This window comes from Pseudocercospora fijiensis (genome assembly GCF_000340215.1).
Source record: "Pseudocercospora fijiensis CIRAD86 unplaced genomic scaffold MYCFIscaffold_1, whole genome shotgun sequence".
In the NCBI taxonomy this organism is placed as follows: domain Eukaryota; kingdom Fungi; phylum Ascomycota; class Dothideomycetes; order Mycosphaerellales; family Mycosphaerellaceae; genus Pseudocercospora; species Pseudocercospora fijiensis.
Genome location: NW_006921532.1, coordinates 2,981,273 through 2,995,218, shown reverse-complemented (window position 1 = coordinate 2,995,218; position 13,946 = coordinate 2,981,273). Strand labels below are relative to the sequence as shown.

At 52.0% G+C, this 13,946-nt stretch overlaps 9 protein-coding genes across 9 annotated transcripts; 7 read left to right on the top strand and 2 right to left on the bottom strand.

Annotated features, from left to right (window-relative positions):
• Nucleotides 1–356: 356 nt before the first annotated feature.
• On the top strand, nt 357–2,786 carry MYCFIDRAFT_48088 (uncharacterized protein). Its single transcript, XM_007921820.1, has 5 exons — nt 357–652; nt 726–821; nt 889–1,037; nt 1,107–2,201; nt 2,260–2,786. Exons 1-4 carry the CDS (start codon nt 634–636, stop codon nt 2,184–2,186), a joined length of 1,344 nt encoding a protein of 447 aa, XP_007920011.1. The 5' UTR covers nt 357–633; the 3' UTR covers nt 2,187–2,201; nt 2,260–2,786.
• MYCFIDRAFT_209615 (uncharacterized protein) lies at nt 1,961–2,786 on the top strand. The gene is made up of 2 exons (XM_007922922.1): nt 1,961–2,201; nt 2,260–2,786. Exons 1-2 carry the CDS (start codon nt 2,199–2,201, stop codon nt 2,542–2,544), a joined length of 288 nt encoding a protein of 95 aa, XP_007921113.1. The 5' UTR covers nt 1,961–2,198; the 3' UTR covers nt 2,545–2,786.
• A 481-nt stretch (nt 2,787–3,267) lies between these two features.
• MYCFIDRAFT_126231 (uncharacterized protein) lies at nt 3,268–4,792 on the top strand (the record flags this gene model as incomplete). The annotated part of the gene is made up of 3 exons (XM_007922921.1): nt 3,268–3,430; nt 3,484–4,666; nt 4,717–4,792. Coding segments are annotated over 3 exons (1,422 nt in total), but the record flags the coding sequence as incomplete, so codon positions are not given.
• Nucleotides 4,793–5,199: 407 nt separating this feature from the next.
• MYCFIDRAFT_85833 (uncharacterized protein) lies at nt 5,200–6,251 on the top strand. Its single transcript, XM_007922433.1, has 3 exons — nt 5,200–5,445; nt 5,501–5,572; nt 5,627–6,251. The coding sequence occupies exons 1-3, from the start codon at nt 5,278–5,280 to the stop codon at nt 5,915–5,917; spliced, it is 531 nt and encodes a 176-aa protein (XP_007920624.1). The 5' UTR covers nt 5,200–5,277; the 3' UTR covers nt 5,918–6,251.
• A 752-nt stretch (nt 6,252–7,003) lies between these two features.
• Nucleotides 7,004–7,828, bottom strand: MYCFIDRAFT_184691 (uncharacterized protein; the record flags this gene model as incomplete). The annotated part of the gene is made up of 1 exon (XM_007922920.1): nt 7,004–7,828. The coding sequence occupies one exon, from the start codon at nt 7,826–7,828 to the stop codon at nt 7,004–7,006; it is 825 nt and encodes a 274-aa protein (XP_007921111.1).
• On the top strand, nt 7,823–9,500 carry MYCFIDRAFT_201267 (uncharacterized protein; the record flags this gene model as incomplete). Its single annotated transcript, XM_007922919.1, has 4 exons — nt 7,823–7,866; nt 8,498–8,699; nt 8,756–9,157; nt 9,212–9,500. 4 exons carry the CDS (start codon nt 7,823–7,825, stop codon nt 9,242–9,244), a joined length of 681 nt encoding a protein of 226 aa, XP_007921110.1. The 3' UTR covers nt 9,245–9,500.
• Nucleotides 9,501–9,838: 338 nt separating this feature from the next.
• Nucleotides 9,839–10,273, top strand: MYCFIDRAFT_102265 (uncharacterized protein; the record flags this gene model as incomplete). The annotated part of the gene is made up of 1 exon (XM_007922918.1): nt 9,839–10,273. A coding segment is annotated over one exon (435 nt), but the record flags the coding sequence as incomplete, so codon positions are not given.
• Nucleotides 10,274–10,516: 243 nt separating this feature from the next.
• On the top strand, nt 10,517–12,480 carry MYCFIDRAFT_71270 (uncharacterized protein). Its single transcript, XM_007922123.1, has 4 exons — nt 10,517–10,688; nt 10,747–11,277; nt 11,396–12,154; nt 12,217–12,480. Exons 1-4 carry the CDS (start codon nt 10,632–10,634, stop codon nt 12,376–12,378), a joined length of 1,509 nt encoding a protein of 502 aa, XP_007920314.1. The 5' UTR covers nt 10,517–10,631; the 3' UTR covers nt 12,379–12,480.
• Nucleotides 12,481–12,679: 199 nt separating this feature from the next.
• Nucleotides 12,680–13,812, bottom strand: MYCFIDRAFT_129523 (uncharacterized protein; the record flags this gene model as incomplete). Its single annotated transcript, XM_007922917.1, has 2 exons — nt 12,680–13,201; nt 13,255–13,812. The coding sequence occupies 2 exons, from the start codon at nt 13,810–13,812 to the stop codon at nt 12,680–12,682; spliced, it is 1,080 nt and encodes a 359-aa protein (XP_007921108.1).
• Between the last annotated feature and the right edge of the window lie 134 nt (nt 13,813–13,946).

Sequence of the window (13,946 nt, the reverse complement as noted above, 5' to 3'; positions counted from 1 at the left end):
AGCAGTAAGCATTCACAGGTGTTCATGTGGTTGGACCAGCTTTGAGGCTCCTCCGTCTCGAGGCGGCAAGACCATCGGCTCGCCGGTAATGTCGATCACTCTCGTATCTGGTCAAAGTATGCCAAAGCAGGTGAAGTCGAGGAGAGGCTCGGGATGATGTCTACACGAGTGCGGCGACAAGGTCCAGACATGTGAAAGCCACCAGGGTCGGGTCGGGTCCAATGAAAGTGGCAGTAGAGTGTAGCTTACCTTCTCCTCAGCCGATTCTCCCCGATGGCATTGCTATGAGTGCATTACTACCTTGCAGCTAGCGATGATGAGTTTGGTAGGTCATTTCGCATCCCTGAGCGTCTTTCGCTGCTGTTGTTCTGGGTAGCCTCGGCAGTGAAAAAGGTGGCAGCGGTCGCGGCAGCGCTTTTAGAGCACGACGTGACCTTGCTCGTCCCCACACGTTCCAGCCTGTCGCCCGAAAGCTCTCCAGGCTAGCCTACTGGGAAGTCTCGTGAGAGTCACAGTAGTATCGACCGACACAGTCACAGCACACGCGACATCTCCGGTCGTCTTTGACCACACGACCACCACGTTGTCGCCCTCTACCAATTCGCCGGCCTCAGGGCCTCACAATCGCCCAGCATGTCGTGGAAGATGTCGAGTCAGTATTGTCCTGCGAAGCATGGATCAATTGTTTCGAAATGACGTCGCTGACTGCTCTTCTCTGTGTGAAGCCCAGCTGCTGGAGACGATCAAGCATTACTCGAACTTTCCGGCGACAGGCGTGAGCTTGAGGCAGATGGTGCAGTTTGGGAGCAATCCCTCGACCGGTATCATCACTCCATACCAACCAGCCGGGGACCGAGGAGCTAGTAGCTAAGCATTCGAGCATTGCAGGCACCCTATTTCGAGCGTCGCAATTCCTTTCCGAAGAGCTGCCTATCCGATTAGCACATAGAGTCCAAGAGCTTGGAGATCTTCCAGATGGCCTCAATGAGATGGAGAGCATCAAGAAGGTGCAGAACTGGTATGCGCAGTCATTTGAGGTAAGGGCGTATCATCTACAACTCGGCAGCAAGCTGAATACAGTTGTGTGTTAACATCTTGGCCTCCAGGAAATCATCACACTACCCAAGCCGAGTCTGACATCCGAGGTCAGAGAGCGTCTCATTAAGCCAGCAAAAAGCAATGGGAAGGCATCCCGAATCTTGAGCGAGACGACGACGAATCCAAGCGTCAAGCCAGGCCAATACAAATCTGACGCTAAGATGAAGCTCAACGAAGACAAGGAGAATGGAGTTCAGAACGGCAACGGAAATGGACGGAAGCTTGCAGCAACACGGCGGTACTTTGCAGCTGCAGATGATGGCGACTGGCCTCCGGAATTAAACGACTACAATACGCAATTTGCTAAAACACTCGAAAAGATCAAACGGCGACACGACAGTGTGGTGACGACGATCGCGCAGGGCATCCTCGAATATAAGCGGAAACGACAACGAATGCAGATCGACCACAACATTCAGGCATTTCTGGACCGATTCTACATGTCGCGAATAGGAATCCGCATGTTAATCGGACAGCATATTGCCTTGACCGACCAACGCTCTCATGGAGATCCGAACTATGTGGGTATCATCTGCACGAAGACCAACGTGAAAGAGCTAGCGCAAGAGGCAATCGAGAATGCGAGATTTGTATGTGAAGATCACTACGGACTTTTCGATGCGCCTAAAGTTCGATTGGTATGTCCGAATGACCTGAACTTTATGTACGTTCCTGGCCATTTGTCGCATATGTTATTCGAGACGCTCAAGAACAGTCTGCGAGCTGTTGTGGAAACTCACGGCCAGGATAAAGAGGAGTTTCCGGAAACACAAGTGATTGTCTCCGAAGGCAGAGAGGATATCACGATAAAGATCAGCGATGCAGGAGGAGGAATTCCAAGAAGTTCTATCCCGCTCGTGTGGACATATATGTACACAACTGTCGACCAAACGCCGAACTTGGATCCGGATTTCAACCAAAGTGACTTCAAAGCGCCTATGGCTGGATTTGGATACGGACTTCCAATCTCAAGATTGTATGCGAGATATTTCGGAGGTGACTTGAAGCTCATCTCCATGGAGGGCTATGGCACGGATGTATACCTGCACCTGAACAGATTGAGTTCAAGTTCGGAACCCTTGCAGTGACAACGACCAGTCATGGTAAGTCGAAATCGCGAGTATTGAATGGCCGGCCGGCTCTTGGCTAACTGGAACGCAGAGGGATGAGTGGAAGGGAAACATGGCGCAGGATTCGCGCTCATCTCAGGGATTGGCGCGCGGCGGAAGCCAGGTCGGATCATATGTAGGAGGCGACCGCATCGCAGGGTTGACGCTCGGTGCAAGAGCAAGCAAAAAGTTGAAGAGCAACAGTTCAATGCTGGATCTCAGCAATCGAGCGATATCTGCTAGAAGGCAGGTGGGTGATGCAGAGAGTGTAATCAATCGTCCGGATTCTGGCGAGAAGCCGTGGTGGAAAAACGTGGGTATGGAGGAAGGGATGTAGGACATGCACTCTTTGACCAGAGGAAGCACAAAGACTAACAGCATGAAAGTGCACTGGGTGGCGTTGTGGTGTACAAGAGGGGAAGGAATTCTTGGGATATTTCTTGAAGCGTTCATTGATGTGCCGGGCATGGCGCGATACTGTTTGACGGACACAGCTAGCTGTACAGATGGATGTCTGTGGCATGGAATGGTCAGAAAGACTTGGAAGAAGTGCTTCAATTAACCGCCTCGCTTCACATTAATCTCGTGCATGCTGTGATTGTGATAGTTGTGAATATGTCATGCCAGAAGGCAATGGCTGGCTCGCTGGTCGGCTGGTGGTGGAAGCCGAGCTCGGCAATGACTCGCGCGGGAGTGGCCGAGAAGGCCAGCTTGTTCCCTTTGAATTCTGATGAAGCTCTGGACAGTACGCTGCTGTGCTGCGCTGCGCTGTTCACAACCCTCCAGCATACAACACTCATTCCATTTTTGCATTGTTCTTCATTGACGGTTCGACGCGCAGAGCGACACTCAATCGAACCAAGGGAGTGTGAATAGCTCCCGACCCTTTTCGACATCATGTCTGGCCGTATGTCGAATTTACTTACCCCTACTCGCACCACCACAAACAGCATCGTGTCGCGTGTTCGCGTGTGCCTACACATGCGACTAGCGACGACCGCAACTACGTCCATCGCAGGCGCGTTTCCATCATTTCAACGGCTAACGGCTCTCTTTTCCAGTCCGATTCCTCGACCTCGTGAAGCCATTCACACCCCTCATCCCCGAAGTGCAAGTCCCAGAGACCAAAGTCGCCTTCAATCAAAGGATAATATGGACGAGTGTCACATTAGTCATTTTCTTGGTCATGAGCCAGATGCCGTTGTACGGCATTGTCTCCTCTGGTGAGCACGAGCAAGCATACCGCAAAGGAGGAGGAAATATTGACAATAGACAGACACTTCCGACCCACTGTACTGGCTTCGTATGATGATGGCCAGTAATCGTGGAACACTTATGGAGTTGGGTATCACGCCCATTATCTCGTCTGGCATGGTCTTCCAGCTCCTTGCTGGTACCCACCTCATCGATGTCAACCTCGACCTGAAATCCGACCGCGAACTCTACCAGACCGCGCAAAAGCTTCTCGCCATCATCCTCTCCTTCGGTCAGGCCTGTGTGTACGTGCTCACTGGTCTCTACGGTCGTCCCGTCGACCTTGGTGCTGGTATCTGCGTCCTCCTTGTCGTCCAGCTCCTCACCGCTGCCCTCATCGTCATTCTCCTTGACGAGCTGCTCCAAAAGGGCTACGGTCTTGGCAGTGGTATCTCCCTCTTCATTGCGACCAACATCTGCGAGTCCATCGTGTGGAGAGCTTTCTCGCCAACGACTGTCAATACTGGTCGTGGCCCAGAGTTCGAGGGCGCCATCATTGCTCTGGTCCACCTCCTGATCACCTGGCCAAACAAGCAACTGGCACTTCGTGAGGCCTTCTACCGCCAGAACTTGCCCAACATCATGAGCTTGCTGTCCACCATCCTGGTCTTCAGCGCAGTCATCTATCTCCAGGGATTCCGAGTCGAGATTCCAGTCAAGTCTTCCCGCCAGCGTGGCATGCGCGGCTCATACCCAGTCCGCCTCTTCTACACTTCGAACATGCCAATCATGCTCCAGTCTGCTCTCTCCTCCAATATTTTCTTGGTCTCGCAGATGCTCTACAACAAGCTTCCAGAGAACCTGCTCGTCAAGCTCCTCGGTGTTTGGGAGGCTCGCGAAGGCACTGCTCAAGTCGTTCCAGCTAGTGGACTTGTCTACTACATGAGCCCCCCTCTCAACCTTACCGATGCTCTCTTGGACCCTATCCATACTGCTGTGTTCACTGTCTACATGCTGGTTGCCTGTGCTGCCTTCAGCAAGACCTGGATCGAGGTCTCTGGATCCAGCCCACGCGATGTTGCTAAGCAGTTGAAGGAGCAGGGTCTAGTGATGGCTGGTCACCGTGACGAGAGCATGTACCGTGAGCTCAAGCGTGTCATTCCAACTGCCGCTGCTTTCGGTGGAGCTTGCATTGGTGCCTTGTCTATCGTCAGCGATCTCATGGGCGCTCTCGGAAGCGGTACTGGTATCCTCATGGCTGTCACGTGAGTATCCATTACCTTTTTTGTGGCAGACCCTTGCTAACATTTCACAGCATCATTTACTCGTACTTCGAGATCGCAGCCAAGGAGGGTGACATGGCCGGTCTTAAGGGTATGGTGATGGGCTAGGTGAAGAGCCCTCACCGACCTGTGAGATCTACGCGCGTCCCATTTCACACGCTTGGCACTGCTCATGAGTTTGGAGCCTTTGCTTTGAGTAGCATGCGAGATGAGCGACATGAAAAGTATAATGTAACAAATACAGAATACAAATTCAGATCCAGCTGAATCGATGTATCCCATGCTGTGCTGTGCTTCTCACACGTGTGCTGCGGGCCGCGAAACTCTCTCCACCGGCCCCTGCGCCTGCTCTTCCGAGTCGAGCTCCTCCCCGCTTCTAAGGTTCCAAGAGGTAAGCAATCGGGTACATCACTACATCCAGCCAACGAGGAAACAAGCTCGATGTCGTGCGGATGTGCGTGTCACGACCCCTCGTAGGACCCAAGGTAGGAAGACTCGTCTACCTTCCGACCTCTCTTGATTGCTTTCTCTCTTTCCACATTCGACTCTGCTATCAAAACATAGTCTCAACTACTGACCGCTGTTACACGACAATGGCACCTCTCAGACCTCATGCCGGCCATGTCGGCCTCGTCCTCCCACTCTGCACGACTGCGGCGACTGTTGGTCTGTCTCTCTACCAGTATCCCGTCTTCCTTTCCTTCTTGCAGGAGGGACAGACAATTGCCGGAACACCTCTCTCAAGATTCTGGGAGCCATTGGTAGGGTCTTACCGTCCATAAACGCAGACTCATGCATGCTTACACGCGCCTCAAGATCAAGTCCGGTCGTCTCCTAAAAGCAGGTCTAGCTCTAAGCTCTACAATCGGAGGCGGTCTCGCAGCACGCGTAAGACTCTTTCTTTCTTCCCATATCTCTCCTCACATGAGCTAATTTCTGTAGTGGCTCAAAACCCACATGACCCTCGAGACCGGCAGCGTCTCACAATGGTACATCGCCGGCTCCGTTTTGGCAGCAGGTCATCTCGCATTCCTGCCACTTCTCGCTGGCCCGGTTCAGAGAATCATTGCTTCGTCTAAAACTGCTAAGAGCGAGGAAGAGGCGGATAAGGCGAACAGAGAGGAAATGAAGACCTGGTTGACAATTCATACTGCGAGGTTGTTTTTGGTGGATCTTCCGGCTCTCTGGTGCTTTGCTGAGGGTACGGCGCAGAGCTTTTGGGTTGGTCCATGAGCGGGGAGAAAAGGAGGGAGGAAGGGGAGAAACTTATCATGTTCACGAGAAATCTGAAGGAGGAGAGGACGAGGTGTATAGTATGGTGAAGCTATCCTTGGTCTGTCATTCATCTGGTGTCTTTTGTCGTTCCTCTAGCGTCCGCTACCTCTGGGACGGCTATGCCACTTCTCGGGCTGAGCCTGGAAAGCAGCTGACGGCAATGTTCGCAGACACGAGGCGAAGGTTGTGCGTAGACTGCAACGCCCGCACTATGTTCGCATGATTTGCCTTGTTCGGCGCCAATGGATTAGGACTGGTACGCAAGATACACGCATCTCTGCTGCACTATGCTACACTATGATTTTCTATCCACATTCTCATCTGTTTGACCGTTATGCAGAACCCTCTGAACCCGTCCAGGATGCGATCTACCATTCTCTTCGTCACGACGCTCTACTTCAACCTCTTCGTTCTCCTCATCTCCCACCCTCGACTCCTTCTCGTCCCCAACCTCCCTCTCAACAGACTTCGTCGGCGCCCACTTACTCTTCCCTCGAATGCCTTCTCCATACCGATAAAACAAAATCGAAATCGGCATCAACAAAACCGCCACACCACCAATCAAACTCCCGCCGCCTCCAACACCCATATCCCCAAACATCTGCTCTGTCCAGAGCGCCGCACTCGCCGCAACGGCACTTGAAGCAGACCCTCTAGCCTCTCAAGGCGGTTGTTAAGCTCTATCTGTCGGTTCGGTCGGCCGATGCGCTGTTTGACGAGACTCTTGTGCGATGGCGACAAGGTTCTTTCGCGGTCAAAGAAGGCACGAAAAGCCGTGTATGGGCTCTTCAGGTACCGATGTGGTCGTTTGAGTTTGACGCTTCCCGACTTAACGGCGGACCCGGAGCGGATACAAAGAAGAGGTGCCAACCCTTCCAAAGTTTGCCCACTCGTCGCACTCCTCGAGAATGAAACGCAGCAGAGTTTCGAGCTTCTATCGCGTTATGGCGCAAGCTGGAAATCTTCGTCCATGTGAGCGCAGTACTTATGGCTTGTCATGCCCAAGCAACTATAACACACGAAGCAAATCCATGGTAGTCTATCTTACTGCTCCAAGGCATCAAACAACACGTCCGCGTTCTTGACCAAGACCTGCTCTAATTCAATCTTCATCTCCTCACACCAATCTAACATTTTCTCCAGGTATTCTCCAACTAACAGATGCTCGAATCGCGTGTGTGGCCAATCGGTGGCGAACACACATCGATCGGGCTTCGCTTTCAGGATCTCCTGGCATAGACTCTTCACCAAAGCATTATCGGGATCTTTCGACAAACGATAACCAGCACTTAATTTGACCCAGGTATTGCCGTCTTTCAGCAAACTCACGAGGGTATCAAATCCTGGAACGTCTTGTGCCGTTTGAGCTTTGCTGAGTGTCTCGTTGGTGGGATGCCCGTAGTGGTCAATGATAATCTTGACGCCTAAAGATTCCACGAAAGCTGGCTCGAGCATAGTAACATTCTCCATGGAAATGTATAGCTCCAAGGCCCATGTCTTGAGAAAGCGCACAGCATCGGCATATTCTCTCATCGTCGCCTGGATTTCATTCTGTCTCGGATTGGCACCGACGCTTTTGAAATTGAGTCTCACGCCCCGGGCTCCTAGATTATGCCATTCTTGCAATTGTGCCCGCGTTATGGTTTTGGGATCAAACTGGATTACTGCGCGGCCTTTCTTGGATCCCAGTTGTTGAAGAGCGGCAAGTGTGCAGCTGTTGTCATTTCCATAGATGGAGGGTTGAACTATAACCATTTTCTGTATGTTGATTTGATTCAGGAAGGCATTGGCCTGCTCTAAAGTGTGTGCTGAGGGCTTGTACTGTGCTTTGGGGTCGAGAGGAAATCGGTGTGGTTCGACGACATGCATGTGGGTATCCCATGTTCCAGGTGGTATTCGTCTTGCCAGTGTGGAGGTAGAGGCATCTGATTTCGTGGAGTGGGTCATTCTGGATAATTGTGGGTAGATTGTGCGATGAGATGAAGTCAGGGGGAAGGGGAAGGGGAAGGCGTGGGCAATGGCTCGCATTATGAGGAGTTCTGATCTCGGGCCTGCTAGCATTTTGAAGACGATGTCGGACGACGTGTTTTGCAAAGATTGGCGATCATCTCTCACTGAGCTGAAGCGGACTCAGCGATTTCGGGACGCCGGCCGACTCGCCTTCGGAAGATTTGGAAATGCTCGCGAAGAGTCAGCAGTGTGTTGACTGGGAAGTTGTGCATTGTAAAAGCATTTGGCCAGGACATTATGATGATGGTATGCTTGAGATGTGGTGGTGGAAATGCGAAGAAGAAAATGGGTGGCGTTCGTGAAGCACGCGACATGGTCCGAGTTTCGCCGAGCGGTTTGAACTTTTTGGAAGCTCACCACAAGCAGCACCTCTCACCCTACGCCATCCACTTCTTCCTCTCGTCTCACACACATCACAATGCTTCAACAAAGATTAGCGCGCTCTTTTCACACTATCTCGCGACAAGCACAGGTCCTCAAAACAGCGCGAACGCCGCAGCCTACTTCCTTCGCAGCATCCACATTCAGAGTTGCGCCAGCAACTTCAGCATCACACGGCATTGCATCGCGGAGATGGTATTCATCGCAGCAAGAGTCTGAAGCAAAGCAGGAAGAGGTCTTGAAGGAGAATACCGAGGGAACCAAAGAAACGCCTAAGGAAGACGCTGCAAAGGAGAACCCGCTGGCACACGAGTTGGAGAGCAAGAAGAGGGAGAACCTTGACTTGACAGTATGTCGAAGAACAATAGGTGAAGAAGATCAGGCAGTGACTGACAGTCTTGGCAGGATCGATTGAAGCGACAGGTGGCAGAGTACCGCAACCTGCAAGAACAAACGAAGCGCGAGGTACAGGCAGCGAAGGACTTCGCTCTCCAAAGATTTGCCAAGGACCTTCTTGAGAGCATAGACAACCTTGACCGTGCGCTCGAGAATGTGCCAAAGGAAAAGCTCACCGAGGCAAACCAGGAGCTGGTCAACCTGCACAATGGGCTCAAGATGACCCATGAAATTCTGTTGAAGACATTGAAGAGACATGGCATGGAGGTGTTTGATCCAAGTGTGGAGGGTGAAGCCTTCAACCCCAATCACCACGAGGCAACGTTCCAGACACCCCAAGCTGACAAGAAGGATGGAACGGTTTTCTACACTCAGCAGAAGGGCGTCTTGTATAACGGAAGAGTGCTGCGGGTAAGTCAACGCTCCCTTGCGAGTCACGAGTCTCGTTGCTAATGATGCGTGCAGGCGGCAAAGGTTGGCGTTGTCAAGAATTCATGATGAAGTGTGCCACGAGGACACGATCCATTTGCACTGCTGGCAGAGAAGTTGTGTAATACTAGTGTAAGCTGCCGACAAGGCCAAAAGAATCCATTGGGCGTAGAGTCTCCACTTTGGACGCAGATCCTGCATTCTAGCATGCATGGCTAGGTGCATGGAAGGGCTGTACAGTAGAAGAGCGGCATTCGTGGATAGGGATTAGTGCAGGATTGCATATCAAATCTAGGGCTGGCAGTCTTATGGCAATCTGGCTTGGATAAGTATGACGCAGTGCCGAGAGACATTTCAGTACGGGCACACCAAGACTCGTGGTGGCGACAAATGAAGCAAGCGAGCGCGCGACTATTTCCCATCATACCTTAGTCGAATCTGCGGTCATGAAGTGAAAGTAGGGTGGCAGTGGCAGTGGCAGGATGCAGTCGTGTGTCGTGGCAGAACCAAGCTGGCCGGCCAAGCTTTCTCGGCTGGCTGAGAAGATTACCCTTTGCATTCGCCTCCCCGCCTGACTCCCTGCCTCTCCTTAGGCTCAAGTGGTATACCGACTCTCCGAACGAGCAAGAACGAAAGGCATCTCGACGTCACGCAGCCTGCATCATGCCTTCGGTCACTGTACATCCGCCTGCGCTTCAGCGAGAAAACGGCAACGGCAACGGCAACGGCGTCGAGAGCGCTCTGCCGCCGACACTCCGCACTCCAGCGGGCCTGGCCTTGGTGGAGCTTCAAGGCAGCATTCTGAGCGAGAGCGCCCAGGCCGAATTTGGCAGAGCGCTGCAGCTCGGCCGCCTGGTCTTTCCTGCCGCTGACGACAGCGTGGATGGCCGTGGTGACTGGGACGGCACGCGAGTCCTCCTGTATATTGGCACTCATCAGCGTATGGCAGGGGAGGTGAAGAAGCTCTCCAAACCAGTGGCCGTCATTCGACGTCGCCCAATTTCTCCTCACGCCAGCCATCCTGCAGCCGAGGATGAAGTGGAGATCGCAGAAATCATGCATTTGAAGATGCTCTTTGCCCATCGCCCAGAGCCCATGGGTGCGGAGCAGACCGCTGATATCGCCGTGGAACGATGACGGTGGACTCGAGAGTTCACGACCAACGGCTTATTCATGGCAGCAGGGCTGCGAGCACGAAAGCACGAACCGACACTCTATTACTCATCTCAGCAGATCTTCCTACGGCCAGCGGCCCTGCGATACTCCCGCGTTCATAAAACCGCAACTCATCAGCTTTACAAGCCTCACAATCCGCAATCAAATCAATCAAAAGAAGTGAACCAATTTTGCCAGCTCCAAGCTAGTGCACGGGACCAGAAGAATACGTTGCGTTACGGCCCAACTCCGTTGGAGGCTGCTTTCCGCTGCAGCACAACTTGAGGAGATTCGTCTCAAGATGGACACGTCGTCGGCTGAAAGGCCAATATCATTCACCGCCGGCTTTGCGACACTGGTACGTGAATTTTGCGCCCATTCATCATCTCCATCGACAGATTCTAAGGTGAATTCAGGCACTACTTTATGTGGTGGGCAACCTCATCTACAAGCTATATTTCGGCCCGCTCTCTCACATACCTGGACCGAAGCTCAACGCGCTGTCCAGATTACCATACATTCGGCATCTTCTTAAAGGCACTACCGTCCAGAATGTCAACGAACTACATGAGAAATATGGAGAAGTCGTCAGGATCTCCCCGAATGAAATCTCGTTCACCTCGATAGATACTGCCTGGCCTGATATCTATGGCTTTCGAACAGGCAAGATGAAGGGCCATCTTAATACTCTGAAAGACCCCGCGTGGTATCCGCCTCCTATGAATGGTGCGCCAAGCATAATCATCGCGGATGATGACTTGCACTCCAAAGGCAGGAGAGTCTTGTCACATGCGTTCAGCGAGAAAGCTCTTACCGACCAAGAAGGTCTGCTTCAAGGCTACGTGGATCAGCTCGTGGATGGGCTCAGGGAGACCATCAAGACCAAACCTGTCGCCGACTTGACCAAATGGTATAACTGGACGACGTTCGACATCATTGCGGATCTCGTGAGTAAACCTGCGCACTCCCGCTTTCTAGCCCTCGAGCGCCAGTCGATTCACCTGTTGCAAAAGGCGGGTTTTCTCGCTTGAGACATCTGCTAACTCTTCTACCTTTTACTTCTAGATGTTTGGTGAACCTTTCGGCTGCCTTCAGACTGGCGAGACTCATTGGGTCATAACATTACTCTTCGACTCAGTCAAGGCTTTCCGCATGTTTTACATCAGCAGATACTGGCCTTGGGTGAAGTCCCTTGGGAGCATGATCATCGACAAGCGCCTCATAGCCAAACGAACGGTTTACTTCGCTTGGGTCTCGAAGCAGGTCAAAAATCGCATGGAACGCGATACACAGCGACCAGACTTCATGACTCTCATTCTGCAGCATAATGGCGAGAAAGGGTACAAGATGGAGAAAGGCGAACTTGATTCCAACGCCAATCTGATGCTGACTGCCGGCTCCGAGACTACGGCCAGTCTGCTTAGTGGCGCGACATACTGCCTACTTACCAACCCTGCCGTCCTCCAAAAGTTGACGGAAGAAGTCCGAGGAAAGTGGGCCTCATACGATGAAATCACCCTCCATGAAGTCAACAGTTCGCCTTACCTAGTTGCGGTTATGAATGAAGCCCTTCGCTACTTCCCACCAGTGCCAACAGGATTCGAGCGTAGAATCGGCCCTGGAGGAGAGACTGTATCTGGATACTACATCCCCGAGGGCACATCAGTGTGTGTCTCCCAATACCCGGCGTATCACTCAGAGAAGAATTTCAAGAATGCTGAGCAGTTTGTGCCGGAGCGATGGATGGGCGACGAGGAGTACAAAGATGATAAGAGGAGTGGTATGCAGCCATTTTCGTTTGGACCGAGGAATTGCTTGGGGAAGGTGAGTCGATTTCGACCTCTTTTTTTCTCTTGTGATGAAGCTGACTGACTGACTTGCGCTAGAACCTTGCGTATGCCGAGATGCGACTCATCATGGCGAAGATGGTTTGGAGTTTCGATATGGAGCTTGAGTTGCAGAGTCGAGATTGGATTCAGAGATGTCGTGTTCACACTTTATGGGATAAGCCAGCTCTTATGGTGAGAGTGACTGAAGCCGTCAGGTAGATGATGCAACCACAGGACATCGAGCGTTCGGAGTCACATTTACTCATTTAAATCGATTGATGATAGCATACCTAACTGATAGCGTTCTCTCGTGACAACAGGAAATAGCCTAACTTGCTCTTGTCCCAATTGTCTTTGACCAGCCGTTTCTAAGTCTTCTGCTGTCTTCGAACGAGACAGCACATGACATGTCTGCGCTGACACTGCTATCCCGCACTCCACCGCGCTTCAGCCTCTGGTCAACTGATCGCCGCATATGACGAGCGATTGGACCTCACCTCGACTTAAACCACTGATAGGCTCAGATCCTCTCGGCAATCCAGCTCTCGACCAACTGCGTCCCTTCTGCCTTCTCAGCATACCCCAGGAGCTTATCAATCAAGAAATCCTCATGAGCAGCGCCCTTTTCGACAACCAGTTCAACCTTAGAATGAGCGGCTTTGAGAGTCTTGGTGAAATCTTGGATGCTGTCAATCAGGACCTCGTTATCACCGCCCCATACCAATACATCCTTGACAATCTTGTCGAGACTAGAGAACCACTTCGCATCAGCGAGGATCGGCTCGTTGTACTCGTCCGACGGCTTCGAGCCTTTGAATAATGACGCCCATCGACCTACGGCGATGGGAGGAATCATATCTGATGTCGCATTACGTTTCCAGCTGTCGTCTGTCGGAGAGAACTTGACCCATGGTGAGATGAGGATTGCAGTAGCGAGGGGTTCGTTGAGCTCAGTTTTCGGGACGCCTGGATGAGGGTGGAGCAGATGAGATAGGAGGGCGAGTGTCATGTTGGCGCCCGCGGAGTCCCCGGCGATGACAATCTAGCAAATACATGAGCATCGGTGTTGCATTTCGATGGGATGTGACCACTTACATCACCGGCCTTCTTCCCTTGCTTCGTGAGTAAGAATTGAAGCGATTCTGCAGCTTGCTTTACATTCAGTGGATATTGCCCCTTTGGTGCTAGAGTGTATGAAACCAGGACCACGGCCACATTGCTCTTCTTGGAGAGATCTTGCTGAAGCTCATAAAGCCATGTAATGTGCCCTGGAGTGCAGCTCATTACGTACCCTCCGCCATGGAAGTACAGTATAATCTTGTCCGCCGATTTAGGCCCGATCCAATGAAGTTTCAGGCCAGATTCGAGGACAGCCGTGTCAGGTTGGAATTTAGCCTTCTGAGCAATGTCGAGATAGGTCTGATCTGTTGATTGTGCGGAGTTCATCCATTGCTCTTGAGCAGCATTGACACCGGCGAGATTCGCGCGTAGAGCTGCGAATGCGATGTCTTTAAACGGCCTGTTGGCCCTTTTGCCGACAAATGGGAGAGACACAAAGCGGAATAGCGTTGATCCTATCACTTTGAAGAGCAATGGCACAATCAACAGCTTTTCGCCCAAGGTTGGCGTTGGGATCTGTGCTTCAGAAGCCATCGCACGTGAAAGTCTAAACACACTGATCTGAATGGTAATTGAAATCAGGGAGTGAGTTCTTCAAAGTCGTGAGTCTGCAGCTGTAAGCGGAGTCGTCATCGCGTAAGACGCAGATGCTTAGGCAGCACGAGAGG